At 38.2% G+C, this 16,937-nt stretch overlaps 1 protein-coding gene across 1 annotated transcript; it reads left to right on the forward strand.

Annotated features, from left to right (window-relative positions):
• Positions 1-7,618: 7,618 nt before the first annotated feature.
• On the forward strand, positions 7,619-16,253 carry Topors (Topoisomerase I-interacting protein). Its single transcript, XM_069502402.1, has 5 exons — positions 7,619-7,807; positions 9,711-9,939; positions 10,730-10,896; positions 13,097-13,312; positions 13,383-16,253. The coding sequence occupies exons 2-5, from the start codon at positions 9,730-9,732 to the stop codon at positions 15,388-15,390; spliced, it is 2,601 nt and encodes an 866-aa protein (XP_069358503.1). The 5' UTR covers positions 7,619-7,807; positions 9,711-9,729; the 3' UTR covers positions 15,391-16,253.
• The last annotated feature ends 684 nt before the right edge of the window (positions 16,254-16,937 follow it).

A 16,937-nucleotide genomic window follows, 5' to 3' on the forward strand; every position in this document is an offset into this window, starting at 1 on the left:
AATTTGTTAGTTTTTATACAAAACTAGCTTATGCTCGCGACTTCGTCCGCGTAGACTACAAAATTTCAAAACCCTATTTCACCCCCTTAGGAGTTGAATTTTCAAAAATCCTTTCTTAGCGGATGCCTACGTCATAATAGCTATCTGCATGCCAAATTTCAGCCCGATCCGTCCAGTAGTTTGAGCTGTGCGTTGATAGATCAGTCAGTCAGTCAGTCAGTCACCTTTTCCTTTTATATATATAGATTAGTTTTGTAAGACTTTATCGTAGATTAAATTAATAAATTATTATTTGATTAAATTCATATCCGGTGTTGGTTATAATGACAAAACATTACCAGAGTTGCCACTCTAGAAAAAGTTACCTTTAAAATAGGTATTTCGTAGTTATTATGTAATAAATAAAACTGTTTATAAATCAATGCTTACAAACTATATTAATTATTATTGTGCTAACTATTACCCCGCAGCTTCGCCCCCACGTGGCTCAAGGAAAGAATAATTATTGAGGGTTTGTTACAACAATTTTTAATGTAATAGTTGGTTTGTAATGGTTGGTTAATGGGAACAGTTTATTTGTCTGCGCTTAAACTTGCTTTACGGCTCTAGGCTCCAGTGTATTACATATGTATATACTCATGCAAAAAATTACATCAATCCGTAGTTCCGTTTCGCATTTATAATATTATGGTTAGGTATATTCCGTAAATGCATTATAATACTTAATTTTACCAGAACATCTCTACACAATGTCCGATACAAAACTATAGTGCATACCTAGACTTGTTAGATACCAAACCATCGCACTTACATCCGCGCTTATTTACAGTAGGTACGCTGCAGAAAATAATGTACATCAACCTTTAGAATGAGATTTCGGTTTTGTAGAGCGTTGTTTCTATCACTCATACCTATGTGATGTTTTGTCAGTCTTAACGACAGAGGCGATGCTCTACAAAACCGCTACCTCTTTCTAAAGGTCGATGTACATTATTTTCTGCCGCGTAGGTACTGTATATTAGTGTTGAGTTTACTGGACGTCTAAAAAGTTGAATATTTTTTTTTTCTTTATACTTATAGAGCATTATCCAATAGCTATTAAACAACTTATATATTGTAAGTCGTAATTAAAATAAAATTAATGGCAACACTTATTGCCATTGCCATCTTGACAAAGTCTTGACAAGTATTTATAATCGCTGTTGTTTTAAATGAGGGTTTATATTAAAAACAGAATAAATGAAAAAGGTTTTATATCTGATTTTTAATAGAAGAATAAAAACTTTTGATTTTTAATAGATTACTAGCTGACCCGCCCCGGCTTCGCTCGGGTGGAGTATTTCGGACTGGGAGTGTCATCGTGAAGCCGTTGCTTGATACCTAAAATATCAATTCACTATCAGAAATTCTAAAATCCCCACGATTTAGGACTTTAGTACTTTGCAGCATCAGGATTAGGGAGTTAGGATCCGAAGTTCAATGATGTAGCCTATGCTTGGTACCTAAATTAATTTTGCATCATCCGCAGTTACTGAAACATTATAGTTTAGGAGTGCTGTACCCTACATCATCAGGGTTGAGGAGTTGGGACTTGAAGTCTGAGAATAAAGTCGTTGCTTGGTACCTACAATATGAATTCACTATGAACACTTCCTGAATCTTGATAACTCAGGCGGGCAGTAACCCTGCAGCATCAGGATTAAGGAGTTGAATCCAGATTTTTTTATGTGACCACCACGAAAACTTTTTTTGTTGATTTAAAAAAAAATTGCAAATCGGTCCAGAAACCTCGAAAAAATCGATGTAGAAAAAAGAACCACCTCCTTTTTGACAGTCGGTTAAAAACCGATGACCTTGAAATATTTACGGAACAATTTTTAAACATCCCATTTCTAACAAAAAAAGAATGAATGAAATCGGACTACGCGTTAATGAATTACAACTCAGTATACATTTTAACTTTCATCCCCTCTCCTACGGGAACCATGCTGAATTTCGGGATAAAAAGTATCCTATATTCTTCCTCATAGTATGACCTCAAATCGTACCAAGTTTCATTGGAATCCATTCAGTAGTTTCAGCGTGATGCGCGGCCGTGATACAGACAGACAGACAGACAGACAGACAGACAGACAGATAGACAGACAAAAATGAAAAAATTACAGTTTTGGGTTCAGTATCAATTATAGAGTGCCCTCGAAAAAAAAAATTCAAAATATCTTCAATGTAAAGAATTTGACCTGTTACAGTTTTATTATAAGTATATAATATATAATATATATATATATATTGATTGGAATGTCATCTGAACATAGAGATAGCATATGCATCTGAATAAGATAAAACCTTAAAGGATAAAACATGGTAAAAATTGGGTTAAAAGGAATTTAAATACCTACAAATTAAATAACAACTTCAAGACTTGTATTTCAGTTGTATTCGCAGTTTTTTTCCAGTTTCTAGTTTATCGTTAGTTAATCACAAGCTTCCTCTCTGATTATCTCGTGTGTTTTGGCTCTATCAAAATATGAGAGCCTTGCTCCGGATTGGTTGCATATTGCCTTTCTAGAAGAAAGAGGTAGTTACCAACTATCCGTAATTAATAGGGATCTTGGTTCCATTGTCAAATCGGAACTGTTTACGTGCATAACAACTAAACTATAATCACAGACTAGTACATCATGCTAAATACTGAAAAAGATCTTTTATAGACAATGCTAATGCCAATGGCATGTAAAGGACCATTGTTTAGTAGGTAAGTATCTTAGCTGTGCTCGTTTGCTACTCTTTGTGCGCATGCGCGTGATTCGTGCATTTGCAGTTGCAAATGTCACTTGTCAGAGTCTCTGACTCACGAATTGGGCACACAACTCTTAAGTGTTTTTACTTGATAATATTAATGCATCAATCTTGCATATACTACCAACCAAAGAGTATGTGTCATAGAGGTCATAGATTTATGAGTAGATTTAGACTTTTGGTTACTATGACTACTGACTAATGTTATTAGGTTGTCACGAAAATAAAAAGTCGTAATTAATTTATAAAATTGGTTTCTTGTATTTAATAATATGGAATGCACTGATGTACTCGTAATCCACTGCTGATACTCTGCCCCATCTTATATAAGAGGTTATGGACCTATAAACGTGATTAAAAAGAGAAAAAATGAGTCATCACGTGCACATAGAGCCATTGAAACGTGAAAATTACGATACATGGAGGATCCATGCAAAAGCGCTATTGTCGAAACTTGGCCTTTGGAGATATGTTTCCAATAAAATTGTAAAACCATCCCAAGACGGTGATGAGTTAAATAAATATTTAGAAAAAGAAGGATTAGCTTTAGCCGAGCTACTACTAATAATATCACCTAGCGAATTAAAGCAAGTAAAAAATTGTCAAACAAGCAAAGATGTTTGGAATACGCTTCAAAGCATATATTACAGCAAAGGTCCTGCAAGAAAAGCAAGTCTATTAAAAGAATTAATATTGAGGAAGATGAAAGATGATGATAATATTGTCGATCACTTGAATAAATTTATGGATATCGTCGATAAGCTAGCAGATATGGACATACCAATTAACAAAGATCTACTTAGCATAATGATGCTGTACAGCTTACCTCAATCTTTTGAAAATTTTAGAATTGCAATAGAATCTAGGGATGATCTACCAGATCCAGACAACTTGAAAATAAAGATAATTGAAGAAGCTGAAGCAAGAAAAAATATAGCTAGTACGAGTGAACAAAACTCTGAACAAGAGGCGCTATATAGTAGACAACGTGGCAAAAATAAGAAACATATTGTTAAATGTTTCAAATGCAAAAAGAAAGGGCATAAAGCTAATGAATGCTGGTCAAAAGTGGACCAAGGTAATAAAAATAATGCAAATCTATGTTGCTCAGAAGAAACATGCCTAAATACGTATGATAATAAAGAAAAAATGAAGAAGTGGTGTCTTGACAGCGGCTGTACGTCACATATGAGTCATGAATCAGAAAGATTCATTAATATGGATAAAGCTGATAGCAAAACGTTAAGGTTAGCATCAGAAAACTGTCTTGCAAAAATCGAAGGACGTGGTCCAGCAAAACTTTACATTAATAAAATACCAGATCTAAAACTAACTGAAGCCTTGTACGTACCGTCGCTGACCACAAACCTAATGTCAGTTGGAAAGATAACTGATAAAGGTGGAACAGTCTTATTTAAACAAAAAAATGCTACTGTGATGCGAAATAATAAAATTCTGTTAAAGGCAGAGAGGCACACAGACGGTTTATACTACGTTAAAGAAAACTTAGAAGAGAAAGCTAATTACTGTGAAGCAAGTAATATGCAGCAATGGCATAGAAAGTTAGCACATCTTAGTGAAGGACAAATGCGAATAGCACTTGATAAGAAAATTATGGAAGGCTTAAAATTCAATATAAGTGACACAGTTAAAGACTGTGAAGTCTGTGCTAAAGGCAAAGCAACAAAACTGCCGTTTAATGTATCTAAAAATGAGCAACGAACAAATGAAAGATTACAAATTGTGCATACTGATGTATGTGGTCCCATGAGACAGCTATCGAAGGGGGGTTCCAAATACTTCATCACATTTACAGATGATTATTCAAGGTATACAAGAGTATATACAATGAAAACTAAGGATGAAGCTCTAACAAAATTTAAGGAATTCAAAAATGAGGCTGAAAGATTTACAAAAAATAAGATAGTATGTTTACAAAGTGACAATGGGACAGAATACATTAACAATAATTTTGACAAATATTTAAAAGATAATGGCATCAAAAGGAGACTTTCTGCACCATACACGCCAGAACAGAATGGCTTAGCAGAAAGAAAAAATAGGACATTGCTTGATAAAGCTAGATGTATGTTGATAGACGCTAATATGAATGAAGTTTTTTGGGCTGAAGCTATTAATACAGCTAACTACTTGGCAAACCGTAGTCCTTGCACAAGTATTGATAACGCGACTCCATTTGAAAAATGGGTGAAGAGAGTTCCGTCTGTAAGACATTTTCACATATTCGGAACTAAGGCGTTTGTACTTAAAAAAGGAAAGAAAAACGGAAAATTTGAAGCCAGAGCGACACCTGGAATTTTTGTAGGATATTCGGAAAATCATAAGGCATACCGGATTTTCAACCCAAAAACAGACAATGTAATGATTAGCAGAGATGTCAAAGTACTAGACAAAATGTATTATGAAAACGAGAACAAAGAAGAACGAAAACAAGATGTAGTTGATAAAAATGAAATAGAAATTATATTCTTTCCTGAAAAAGAAAATGTACAAAACAATGAAGGTTTGAAAGAACATGAAATTGATGAATCAGAACCGGAATTGAACAATGATGAAATATTTGTTGATGCAACTACAGAAATAGATGAAATAGATCGTGAAATGTGTACAGATAATGAAGTCGAACTGACTAGTTCTACTGATAAAAGACAGAGAAACCCACCAGCATGGCATCAAGATTATGACATGGATGCTGAACAATCATTCCTCTGTGAAATAGACGAGAACATTGATGAATGGGAAGATGCAATAATAAGCGAGATTGAATCTCATCTTAAAAATAATACTTGGAAAGTTGTACACAGGAACGAAAGCAAGAACTTAATAGATAGTAAAATGATTTTAAAATATAAGTACAATGCAATGGGAGAAATAAATAGACGAAAAGCACGACTTGTGGCGCGTGGGTTTAATCAGAAAGAAGGAATTGATTACACTGAAACATTTGCACCTGTTGCGAAAATGAGTACTGTTAGACTACTTATTGCACATGCAATTGAAAATAAAATGAAATTATCCCAGCTAGACGTGTGCACTGCATTTTTAAACGGCGATATAGATGAACAAATTTATATGAAGAAGCCGAAAAATCTGGATAAATATTTAAAAAATATAGTTACACACGGAAAAGACAAAGAGTTGATTAGAAAAGCACAAGAAATGCTGCTAGATATAGATAGATATAAAAATAATGGGATATGTCAACTTAACAAAGCCATATATGGTTTGAAACAGGCAGGAAGACAATGGTTCTTAAAGTTACATGAGAAATTGTTGGAAATTGGATTTAAGAATTCTTCAGCGGATCCTTGCTTGTATATATTAGAAAAAGGAGGAGAAAAGCTATTTGCAAACATTTATGTGGATGACTTAATACTAGCATATAAATCAGAAATGTTGTTACGAGAAGTCAAAACAAAACTGCAAAAAGCTTTTGAATTAAGAGATATGGGTTCACTCCATCATTGCCTGGGCATACAATTCACCCATGTAGGGGGAGAAATGACATTGTCACAGGAGAATTATATTGATAATTTAATAAATAAATTTAACATGGCTGAATGTAAGCCAGTGTCAACGCCCATGGAGGCTGGTCTGAAATTAGAAAAGGGTAAAGGAGAAACAGAGATGGAGAATATACCATACCAAATGTTAATTGGATCTCTAATGTACCTCGCTGTAGCCACAAGACCAGATATAATGTTTGCTGTTAGTTATTTGAGCCAATACAATACATGTTTTGATAATACACATTGGCAAGCTGCAAAAAGGGTGATTCGTTATTTAAAAGGAACGAAGAGTGTAAGCATCAAATATAAAAAATCAGGAATGGCATTAACAGGCATGGCTGACGCTGACTGGGCGGCATGTACCGTTGACCGTCGTTCATATACTGGTTATATTTTTAAGTATGGCGGTGGCCTAATCAGTTATGCAACAAAGAAACAAAGAGTAGTGGCTTTGTCAACAGCAGAAGCCGAATATATGGCGATGACAGAAGCAACTAAGGAAGCTTTACACTTGAAATATCTATTGGAAGATATTGGAGTTTTTCAACAAACTGTTCCGATCTACAATGATAATTTGGCTGCACAGATGTTAGCCAACAATCTAATGACTGGTAAGAGATCGAAACATATCAGTATAAAGGAACATTTTATACGGGATTGTGTTCAAAAGAAATTAGTAACCATCCGTTACAAGGACACAGAAAATATGGAGGCAGACCTTTTTACAAAGGCATTACCACAACCAAAGTTGTTAGAGCTTCTCAAGATGATAGGAGTCACTCAGACCCCAAGGTCATCGTGAGGGGGAGTGTCATAGAGGTCATAGATTTATGAGTAGATTTAGACTTTTGGTTACTATGACTACTGACTAATGTTATTAGGTTGTCACGAAAATAAAAAGTCGTAATTAATTTATAAAATTGGTTTCTTGTATTTAATAATATGGAATGCACTGATGTACTCGTAATCCACTGCTGATACTCTGCCCCATCTTATATAAGAGTATGTAACCACTACGTTACTTTCATAATCTCAAAATATAAAAATATTAATATATTTTTTTGGATGAATCCTGAAATGAAAAAATCTTTGTGATTATGTTTAAGTAATGGACCCCCTGTGGTATTAATATTTTTTCCTACATAGACGCATTCAAGATAAATTTTTGTTTGAAGCTCGCCTTTGTTCTTTTCCGTGGTGCGCTCAATGCTCGCGGGCCCTGGCACTGGCAGCCCTATATACATCCTACAGCCTACTCTATGCTGGCAGCACTGCTTGTGTAATTGTCAAACCATCAAACTACCAAAGTTGTCAAAAAATATCACGCATTACACTTTATAAAGTACATTTACGCAAAGAAACGAGAAATAATAGGATTTGCATATAAATACATTTGCTTTAGATCGTGTAAATGATAAAACATTAAACTATTTTAACTGTTAGTATCGCAGTTTGCAATTTATTGGCCTCATGATAAGGTAATCATTGATTTTGTGCGTATCTATACTTGTTGGTCAGGATTTCATGTTCATGACACGGTAGGTGACAAATCGAGAGGACAAGCAGGACGAGATTTGATGCAGCCGTTTGAAATTGCAGATTACTCGTGAGGCGTGCGGGCATGTATTTCATTAATGTTGTTCATTTTGCTAACGTTACGACTACAAACGTGCACTCTTGTCAAAATAAGAATGGACTGCATACATTACCAGAATTTTAATTCGTTGGAGATTTGAGTATATAAGGAGACGTTCTAGAAAATCGGATAAGATTTTGAATAAATTTTGAATGTATGATTCACTTACTGCTAAGTAAAAAAAATTATTATTAGTCTGGCATTCAAGTTCTTGAACTAGGAATAGTCATAAATTATATTAACACTGTTAATCTGTGGTCTTTTAGAATAGTAGTACATCTTAAAAAGGTGTGAATTTGTATATAAAACCAACTACATAAGCATTATACAAAGTTTGTTTATTGATTATAAATTACTATAGTACAAGTAGGTAGGTATGTACCTCCATATTGATTCTATATTACGTGATTGAGTCTGATTTCCACATGCAGCATTACATGAAGAGCAGTCTGTAACTAGTTGCAGACAAAGAGTTGTTTTTTGATATGTTATATCAGATTAATGTTAAAATATTGTAGTGGTGTCAAACTAAATTACTTAATTTAAGAATAGATTAGACAATTACATAAAGAACTCAAAGCACTAGTGACATAGGTCCATCAGCAAAAGTTGCTTAGCCTATGATGTATATTTATATCAATATTATAAAGGGAAAAGATTTGGTTGTTTGTACTTGATAAACTCTGAAACAACTGAAGCAATTTAAATAATTCTTTCACTATTAGAAAACTTTATCCAGAAGTAACATCTCTATATTACTCTCTATATTACTTATGTATGTATAATATATTATATAATATCAATTTTCACCAAGCAGAACGTATTAGTAATTTTTATTTCAACTTATTATTCAAAAATGCATGCCAAACAGCCTGATCAGTCCAGTAGTTAGAGCTGTGTGCTGATAGATCAGTAAGTCAGTCAGTCAGTCAGTCATCTTTCCTTTTATATATTTGGACTAGCTTATGCTCGTGACTTCGTCCGCGTGGAGTACATAAATTTTAACCCCCTAATTTACTCCCTTAGGAGTTAAATTTTCAAAAATCCCTTAGTGGATGCCTACGTCATAATAGCTATCTGCATGCCAAATTTCAGCTCAATCCATCCAGTACTTTCAGCTGTGTATCAATAGATCAGTCAGTCAGTCACCTTTTTACTTTATATATTTAGATTAGAACATTAGATATTATATTAAGGTAATAAAAAACCAGTAGAGTGATTGTCCAAAACCTGCATCAATCATTATTACAATCTCAATTGTTCTGATTGGCTGAATTTGTGCGTTTCTTCTTGCAACAATGCATTGTGGCCAATAGTGAGCGGGCATTAACCAATCAGAGATGATTGCGATCGTGACATTGTAGCTGTCAAACAACCGCGGTAGGGCCACAGGATTATCTAGAAATCTATAGTATAGTCCCGACTAATATTATAAAGGCGAAAGTTTGTATGTGTGTGTGTGTGTATATATGTTTGTTACTCCTTCACGCAAAAACTACTGGACAGATTTGGTTAAAATTTGTAATGGAGATAGATTATACCCTGGATTAACACATAGGCTACTTTTTATCCCGGAAAATAAAATAGTTCCCGCGGGATTTTGAAAAACGTAAATCCACGCGGACGAAGTTGCGGGCATCAACTAGTGTGCAATATTTCAGACACCTGCTTGTTTGTTTACAGTGAGTGTACAACTCAGGCTTCATTAATAGAACTTGTACATTCATTTTGCATTTCTTGCTCAGGTAACTAAAGTTGTCCATTATGGACTCATTGCCAACAAGAGCACCAGATGGCAGTCCGGGAACCACCGCCAATAGCGTCAAGAGTGATGACAGCAGTCCCCGTCATGACCCCGGCAGAGGATCCCCACCTCCAAACTGCGCAATATGCCTTGGCACATGTAGAAACAAATCCTTCACTGACTCTTGCCTTCATCAGTTTTGTTTCAAATGCCTATTAACTTGGAGCAAGGTAAGTTTATGTCACTAAGGTAAACAAATGTAAATTATTGTATTATTGTAGCTATTGATTTGCAATCAAATGATGTAACACAACTTTGTTTGAGAAGGCATTGGTCCCTAAAATATGGGCTTTTCTAAAAAGAAATCCTTTGCATTTTTTTACCTAATAATCAAGATTTTCATAAATCATTTTCATTGATAGAGGCCTAAATTAAGGGCCTCGGCTGGTGCTCGGCGCCTTGTGACCAATAATGACAAACAATATGTCATCAGAACAGTTTTTTTTGTGGAGTACAACTTTTAGTGTGGCGGAAAATCCGAAATCTCTGTAGTATTTAAAAAAACCTTTCCCATGTCATATTGCTTATTGTTATTGCTTCGTAGGCTGGAGTCCATACATTTCTGCTCATCCTCCTTTAGCTTCAGATAAAAAACCTAGGTGATTTGATATAAATATTCTTTACTTCATCATGAGCAACCCATCACACGGGTCTCCTCTCAGAGTGAGAAAGGCTATAGCCATAGTTTTCCACGCTTGCCAAGTGCAGATTGACAGACTTCACACACCTTTGAGATCATTATGGAAAATTCTTATACCAGGTTTTCTCACGATATTTTTTTTCACCATTAAAGCAAGAGGGTGCTGCACTTCAATATGTGAAGCTTATAAATGTCCACTCTGTTGCTAAATCAAATCAATGAGAAGTAAAGTAATGCAATTTGATACAAATGATATATTTGTCTTTTGAATGAATAATAATATGTATAAAAGAAATGATTATGGTTGTTTTTAATTTTAGGTCAAAGCAGAGTGTCCACTGTGTAAACAGAATTTTAGGTCAATCATTCACAATGTTCGCTCAAACCATCAGTATGAAGAGTATATGGTGGAACAGCGCCACACTGAGGAACTGTCTGAAAGAATTGATATTGATAACCTCACTGCCACTAGAAGATTCAGATACAGGTAGGCAATCTCTTAAAGATGTTGTAACTGTTTGGTCCCTGGTTTTTGACCTAAAACATCTTGTTAAAGTCACATTGAAATACAGATACCATGACAGATCTTTTAAGCATAATGAAAAGGTTGTTCAGGCCTAACTACTCCCCAACTATTACTCTCAGAGATAAAAATAAGGTGTTATAGCTCATAATATACAGGGTTACAGGAAAAGAGGACACGATCCCGTTAGGGGGTTATAGTACAGGACATTAGCTATCAAACGACCCCTAAAGTGCTTATGCGAAAGTGTATCGTTTTCGAGTTATTCATTTTTTTATTTTTTTCTTGATAAAGGGGTGTTTGCCACTTTGAAAATTAATTAAAGAAAGGAACAATGTATTTCATCAGATTTTTTTTATTTCTTGTTAGTACATATCCTTGTTAATAATAAACAGTTACAAAACAAGAGAAATCTTCAAGCATTTTAAAATTACAGCCCAAAAATTGTACAAGTTTTCGATTTTTAAATTTAATACTTTGAATAACTTGCAAATTTTCTGTAAAAATTACTATGGCACTTATCCTGCGGATTTTTTTAAAAACATTTTCGTTTCGTTAGCTATCCATTGGTACAAAAAAATTACAAAAAAAATCATAAAATCAAGAAAAAATTACAAAACAAAGAGACCAGCAGGCCGATTCAGAACACTTCGATAACATAATTATCGATCGATTCGGTAAGTTGTCGTACGATAAGATGTATTTTCAATTCAGAATAACCGTATCGACAGTAAAGTTGTCGAAACCGAAACCGAATCGAACTTACGTAGATATCGTACGATTACGACTATCAAACGCTATTCACAACAACTTAATCGAATAAGATTATCCGAACGTCCGATAATTTTGGATGATTACTTATCGAAAGCTACAGGGCATCGGATATCCTACGTACCGGGTTAGATACTGTTATTTCGTAAAAAAAATGTTCGGGCCACAATTTTAAGGAGTCTTAAGAAGATGAAATGAAGACACAATTCACAAAATGTGTATTTTTTTATGGCCGCTATAACAACAAATACTAAAAATTACAAAATGGCCGCCATAAAAAAAAAAAAAAGTTTTATTTCTTGTACGATGGTACGGAACCCTTCGTGTGCGAGCCCGACTCGCACTTGACTGATTTTATATTACCTTTTGACCTCATTAAAAAATAATCTTTAACGATTTGGCTTTAAACTCGTTTTTACATTGATTCTGATTTAATTCTTTGGCAATAGCATTTGTTAGAATTTTCTACCTGGTCTCTTTGTTGTGTAATTTTTTTTCTTGATTTTATGATTTTTTTGTAACTTTTTTTGTATCAATGGACAGCTAACGAAACGAAAATAATCCGCAGGATAAGTGCCATAGTAATTTTTACAGAAAATATGCAAGTTATTCAAAGAATTAAATTTAAAAATCGAAAACTTGTACAGTTTTTGGGCTGTAATTTTAAAATCCTTGAAGATTTCTCTTGTTTTGTAACTGTTTATTATCAACAAGGATATGTACTAGCAAGAAATAAAAAAAATCTGATGAAATACATTGTTCCTTTTTTTTATTAATTTTCAAAGTGGCAAACACCCCTTTATCAAGAAAAAAAATTAAAAAATGAATAACTCGAAAACGATACACTTTCGCATAAGCACTTTAGGGGTTGTTTGATAGCTAATGTCCTGTACTATAAGTATAACCCTTTAACGGGATCGTGCCCTATTTTCCTGTAACCCTGTATAGTCAGCTCACCAAAACAACTATCACTGGCAAGCAGGTTGGTTAGCAGGGAGGAGATAAAGTGCAGATGGGCGAAACTGGCCGCGCTCTTTTCAATTCAGCATAACTCACAATTTGGCGTAATAGTGGAGTATTTTGTGTGTTTATGTTTAGAGTTTTTGAGACAGATCGATTGAAGTAAAAATAAGTGTATTTTGGACAATCATTATCTAAAATATAAAAATTCAACAGTATCCACCAGGTGAGATTGTAGTCAGGCTAACAGCTTGTATCAGCACTGTCCGGTATTTTTAGTTGAAAGTTAATGAAGTTCTGTTTACTATGATGTCATAGAGACAGCTTCTTAACAAAGTTTGTCGAAATGCGAATGGCGGCTCGCTATACTCATGCGTTCGCCTCAGCAGCATCGCCTCGTAGTAGCCGCAAGTCAGCGAATGCTCTATTGCAGGACAACGCTGACGCTGCCGCGGCAGAACACGATCGCCATCCAGCAGCTGCTGCTGCACCACTACCCCATGGTGGCGGAGCTGTTCCCCGGCCCGCCAGCGCCGCGCCGCCGCTCGCCCGCCTCGTTCCGCCGCACCGTGTACCGCTACAACCTGTGGGCGCGCCCGCTGCCCGACTTCACGCGCCGCTTCCGCGACTGCTCGCCCGACTTTTACAGGTACCCGCCACTCCTGCGCGCGTCGGCAGCCGTGAATGCGTGTGATCTCTAACCTTCCGTCGTGTTGCAGGCACAACCCTTCACAAATGCATCGCCTGGTGCCCTGGCTGAACAGGGAACTCCACTACTTGCTGAACGAAAATGTCGGCCACATAGCGTACGTCGTAGCGAGAATCTTAGAATTACTGCCACAATACAGTATCAATTCGACGGAATTCCGAGATACGATGCGACGCTACTTCGGGGACAACACTGATCATTTCCTGCACGAACTATACTGTTTCGCATCAACGCCGTACGATATGAACGGGTACGATCGTCACGTGCAGTACACCACCGACCACACGATCTCGACGATAGTCAACGACGTGCTGTCGAGCTCCGAGTCCGACGCTAGCGTGGACTCCGACATCGTCGTGATCTCCAGCTCAGCGCCTACAGATGCGCCGCCTGGGCCCTCGCGCCCCGCGCCCGCGCCCGCGCCCGTCTACCCGCAGAACTACATCACCGCCGGCGACGGCGTCGTGCCCATCGAGACCATCTCACAGTCCGACACGGACGACGACTCCTCGGAGGTCATGGTCGTGGGCTACATCAAGCCGCCGCAAGACCGCACGCCGGAAGTCGTCGACTTGCTGGGCTCTGACAGCGACGTGATCGTGCAGGATGTCGTGCCCGCGGAGCCCACGCCGCGCGAGGCGGACGCGCGCCCCGCGTCGCTCGTGAAGCTCGAGCTCAAGCGCGCGCACGTCTCCGACAGCGACAGCGCGCGCACGCCGAGCGCGTCGCCGCCGCCGCGCCGCCGCCACCGCCACCGTCACCACCACCGCCACCAGCGCGCACGCCTCTCCACCGACTCGCTCAACATTTCCTCCTCCTCCAGCGGCGAGACTAACTCCATGTCTTCGGTCAGCCTCCCCGACACCGGCCGGTGGCCGAAGGCTAAGTGGACGAACGTGCGACAACAAGCCAGTCGGGAAAGGAACAGAAGAGCGAAGATGCTTGAACGTAAGCATCGTAGAAGTAAAAAAGATTCAAATACAGCACTCTGCAAAGAGAAGCAAAATAAACATAAATCTCATTCTGGTAAAGGTGTAAAATCGTCGAACAGAAGCGCCATCATCAAATCTGAAAACACAGATCACGCGCAGTCAATAGATCAGCCCGGCACGAGTGGAATATCGCGCGGCGGAACGAGAGACATTTCGCGCAACACGAGCGAGATGTTGCGTGGCACGAGCGATACGTCGCGTGGCACGAATGAGATGTCGCGCGGCACGAGCGAGATGTCGCGTGGCACGAGCGAGATGTCGCGCGGCACGAGTGGTACGTCGCGCGGCACGAGCGAGATGTCGAGCAACACGAGTGACATATCGCGCAATACGAACCAGATATTGCGTGGCACGAGTGAGATGTTGAGTAGTACAAATGACATATCGCGTGGCACGAGTGAGGCATCGCGTGGCACGAGCGATATATCGCGTGCCACGAGCGAGATATCGCACCGTACGAGCGACGTTTCACACGGCTCTAGCAGCATATCGCGTGGCACGAGCGGCATGTCGCGCGACACGAGCGAAGTGTCGCGAAGCACGAGCGAGGTATCGCGCGGCTCGTGCGAGGTGTTGCACGGCTCTAGCGGTATATCACGTGGTACGAGCGGTTTGTCGCGCGACACGAGTGGAATATCTCGCGGCACGAGCGAGGTATCGCGCGGCTCGAGCGAGGTATCGCGCGGCTCGAGCGAGGTGTCGCACGGCTCTAGCGGCATATCGCGGGGCACGAGCGGGATGTCGCGCGACACGAGCGGAATATCACGCGGCACGAGCGAGGTATCGCGCGACACACGACGCGGTTCAAAGCGCAAGCTAGAGAGAAACACGCGGCGTCGCGAGAGTAAAAGACTTAAAAGTGTTGTAAATGTAATAAATAGCCAAAAAAAATCCGAGTTATCGAGTCCAGTGGGTGCGGAGCGGACGACGGACAGCGAGTCAGAGTACCGGCCCACCGACACCGAGCCGAGTGACTCGGACGATGATCTGCCGCTCAACCTCAGCATCGTGAGAGGGGCGCGTTAGTAATTAGATATGCCTGGAATAAAATGGAATGTTGTGATAATTTTATATATTATTATTTATGAATTCTTAATATTATCAATTAAAATTGAGCCGGATCTCACAGCAATTTGAAAAGCGCTATTGAGAGTGTATAATACATTCGGTCATCCAAAGTAGTTTATTGTAATTATTGTACTGTATGATTTAATTTTATATAATAGCCATCAGTCATACCTAATATAATGCATTGAGAATTCACTCGCCACTTTTATTATATGTGTCAACTGTCATGTCCAAAGTACAGTTTACTCCATGTTCATCCTCAGATTAAACGTCCAAACGCACTTGCGCTACGCTGCGCTGCACGACGCGGCGCGGCGCAGCAAATATTGTTTATATGAGTTTTCGCGCAGCGCAACGCAAATGCGTTTGGACCATAAAAACAAATCATACTTTTGACATAACAGTGGATACAAAGCAAAAATGGTGAATAAGTTCTTAATATGTATGCACTATACCTAGTTCTCCAATGTAAATATTACTTGAAGGTTGATTTATGTATTAGAAGATGCCCGCAACTTTGCATGTGTGGATGTAGGTTTTAAAAATCCTGTGGGACTCTTTGATTTTCTAGAATAAAAAGTAGTCTATGTCCACCTTCGAGATCCCAGCTAACTGTGTAGGTACAAATTTTCGTCAAAATCTGTTAAACAGATGTGCCCTGAAAAGGTAACAGACAGACAGACGCACTTTCGCATGTATAACATTAATATCGCGTTATTAAATTGATTAATACAAGCACTAATGTTTAGCATGCCATGTTGTACATATAAATATTAGTTTTATCAATTTATAATATCAATAAATGAGATTTTTTGGATGAACTCTTATTTGATTTATTTCGTTCAAAATCTACGTGTTATACCAGGCCGTGCTCACTTGATACACGACCCGATGAAATATAAATACAGCGGCGCGCCTCCTGACGGCGGCGGTCAGGTAAATCTTATCCCTTCTGAAAGAGACAGAGAGATAAGAGTTACGCGATAGAAAGAGAGGCACTTATTAAATTTAGGCCATACCGCTGTTCGAGCTGAATAATAATACTTCATTGCGTCACTAGATGATGCCCGCGACTTCGTCCGCGTGGATTTAGATTTTTAAATCCCGTTGGAACTCCTTAATTTTCCGGGATAAAAAAGTAGCCTATGTCCTTCTCCGGGATGTAAGCTGACTCTGTACCAAATTTCATCTAAATCGGTTAAACTGTTGGGCCGTGATAAGTACCTAAGCGTCAAGCGAGCGTTTTGACGTTTGATAAAAAGTTGCTGATTTGACTAGTAGTCATCACCGTGTCTCGGGTCACGTGACGAAGTGAGCCCGGCAGCTGGTCACTGCAGAATAGCTCTATTCGGCGTTATTATCTTCTATCAATAATTGTATTTTCATTTTCTGTATAATTCTGTTAATTCCTATTATTGTCAATATTACAAACATTTTGAAAATAGTACTTATATTTTTAAACAGTTTTTAACAGATAGTGTTAATTTTATTTGAAATAGAGGGGT

This window comes from Maniola hyperantus, chromosome 2, assembly GCF_902806685.2.
Source record: "Maniola hyperantus chromosome 2, iAphHyp1.2, whole genome shotgun sequence".
NCBI lineage: Eukaryota > Metazoa > Arthropoda > Insecta > Lepidoptera > Nymphalidae > Maniola > Maniola hyperantus.

What these genes read in the sequence shown, in the direction of transcription:
- Topors (XM_069502402.1), top strand. Translation starts at nt 9,730, where the DNA reads ATGGACTCATTGCCAACAAGAGCACCAGATGGCAGTCCGGGAACCACC. An exon ending in GCCTATTAACTTGGAGCAAG is followed by an intron (nt 9,940 to 10,729) that starts GTAAGTTTATGT and finishes TTTTAATTTTAG; the next exon opens with GTCAAAGCAGAGTGTCCACT. An exon ending in TGCTCGCCCGACTTTTACAG is followed by an intron (nt 13,313 to 13,382) that starts GTACCCGCCACT and finishes GTCGTGTTGCAG; the next exon opens with GCACAACCCTTCACAAATGC.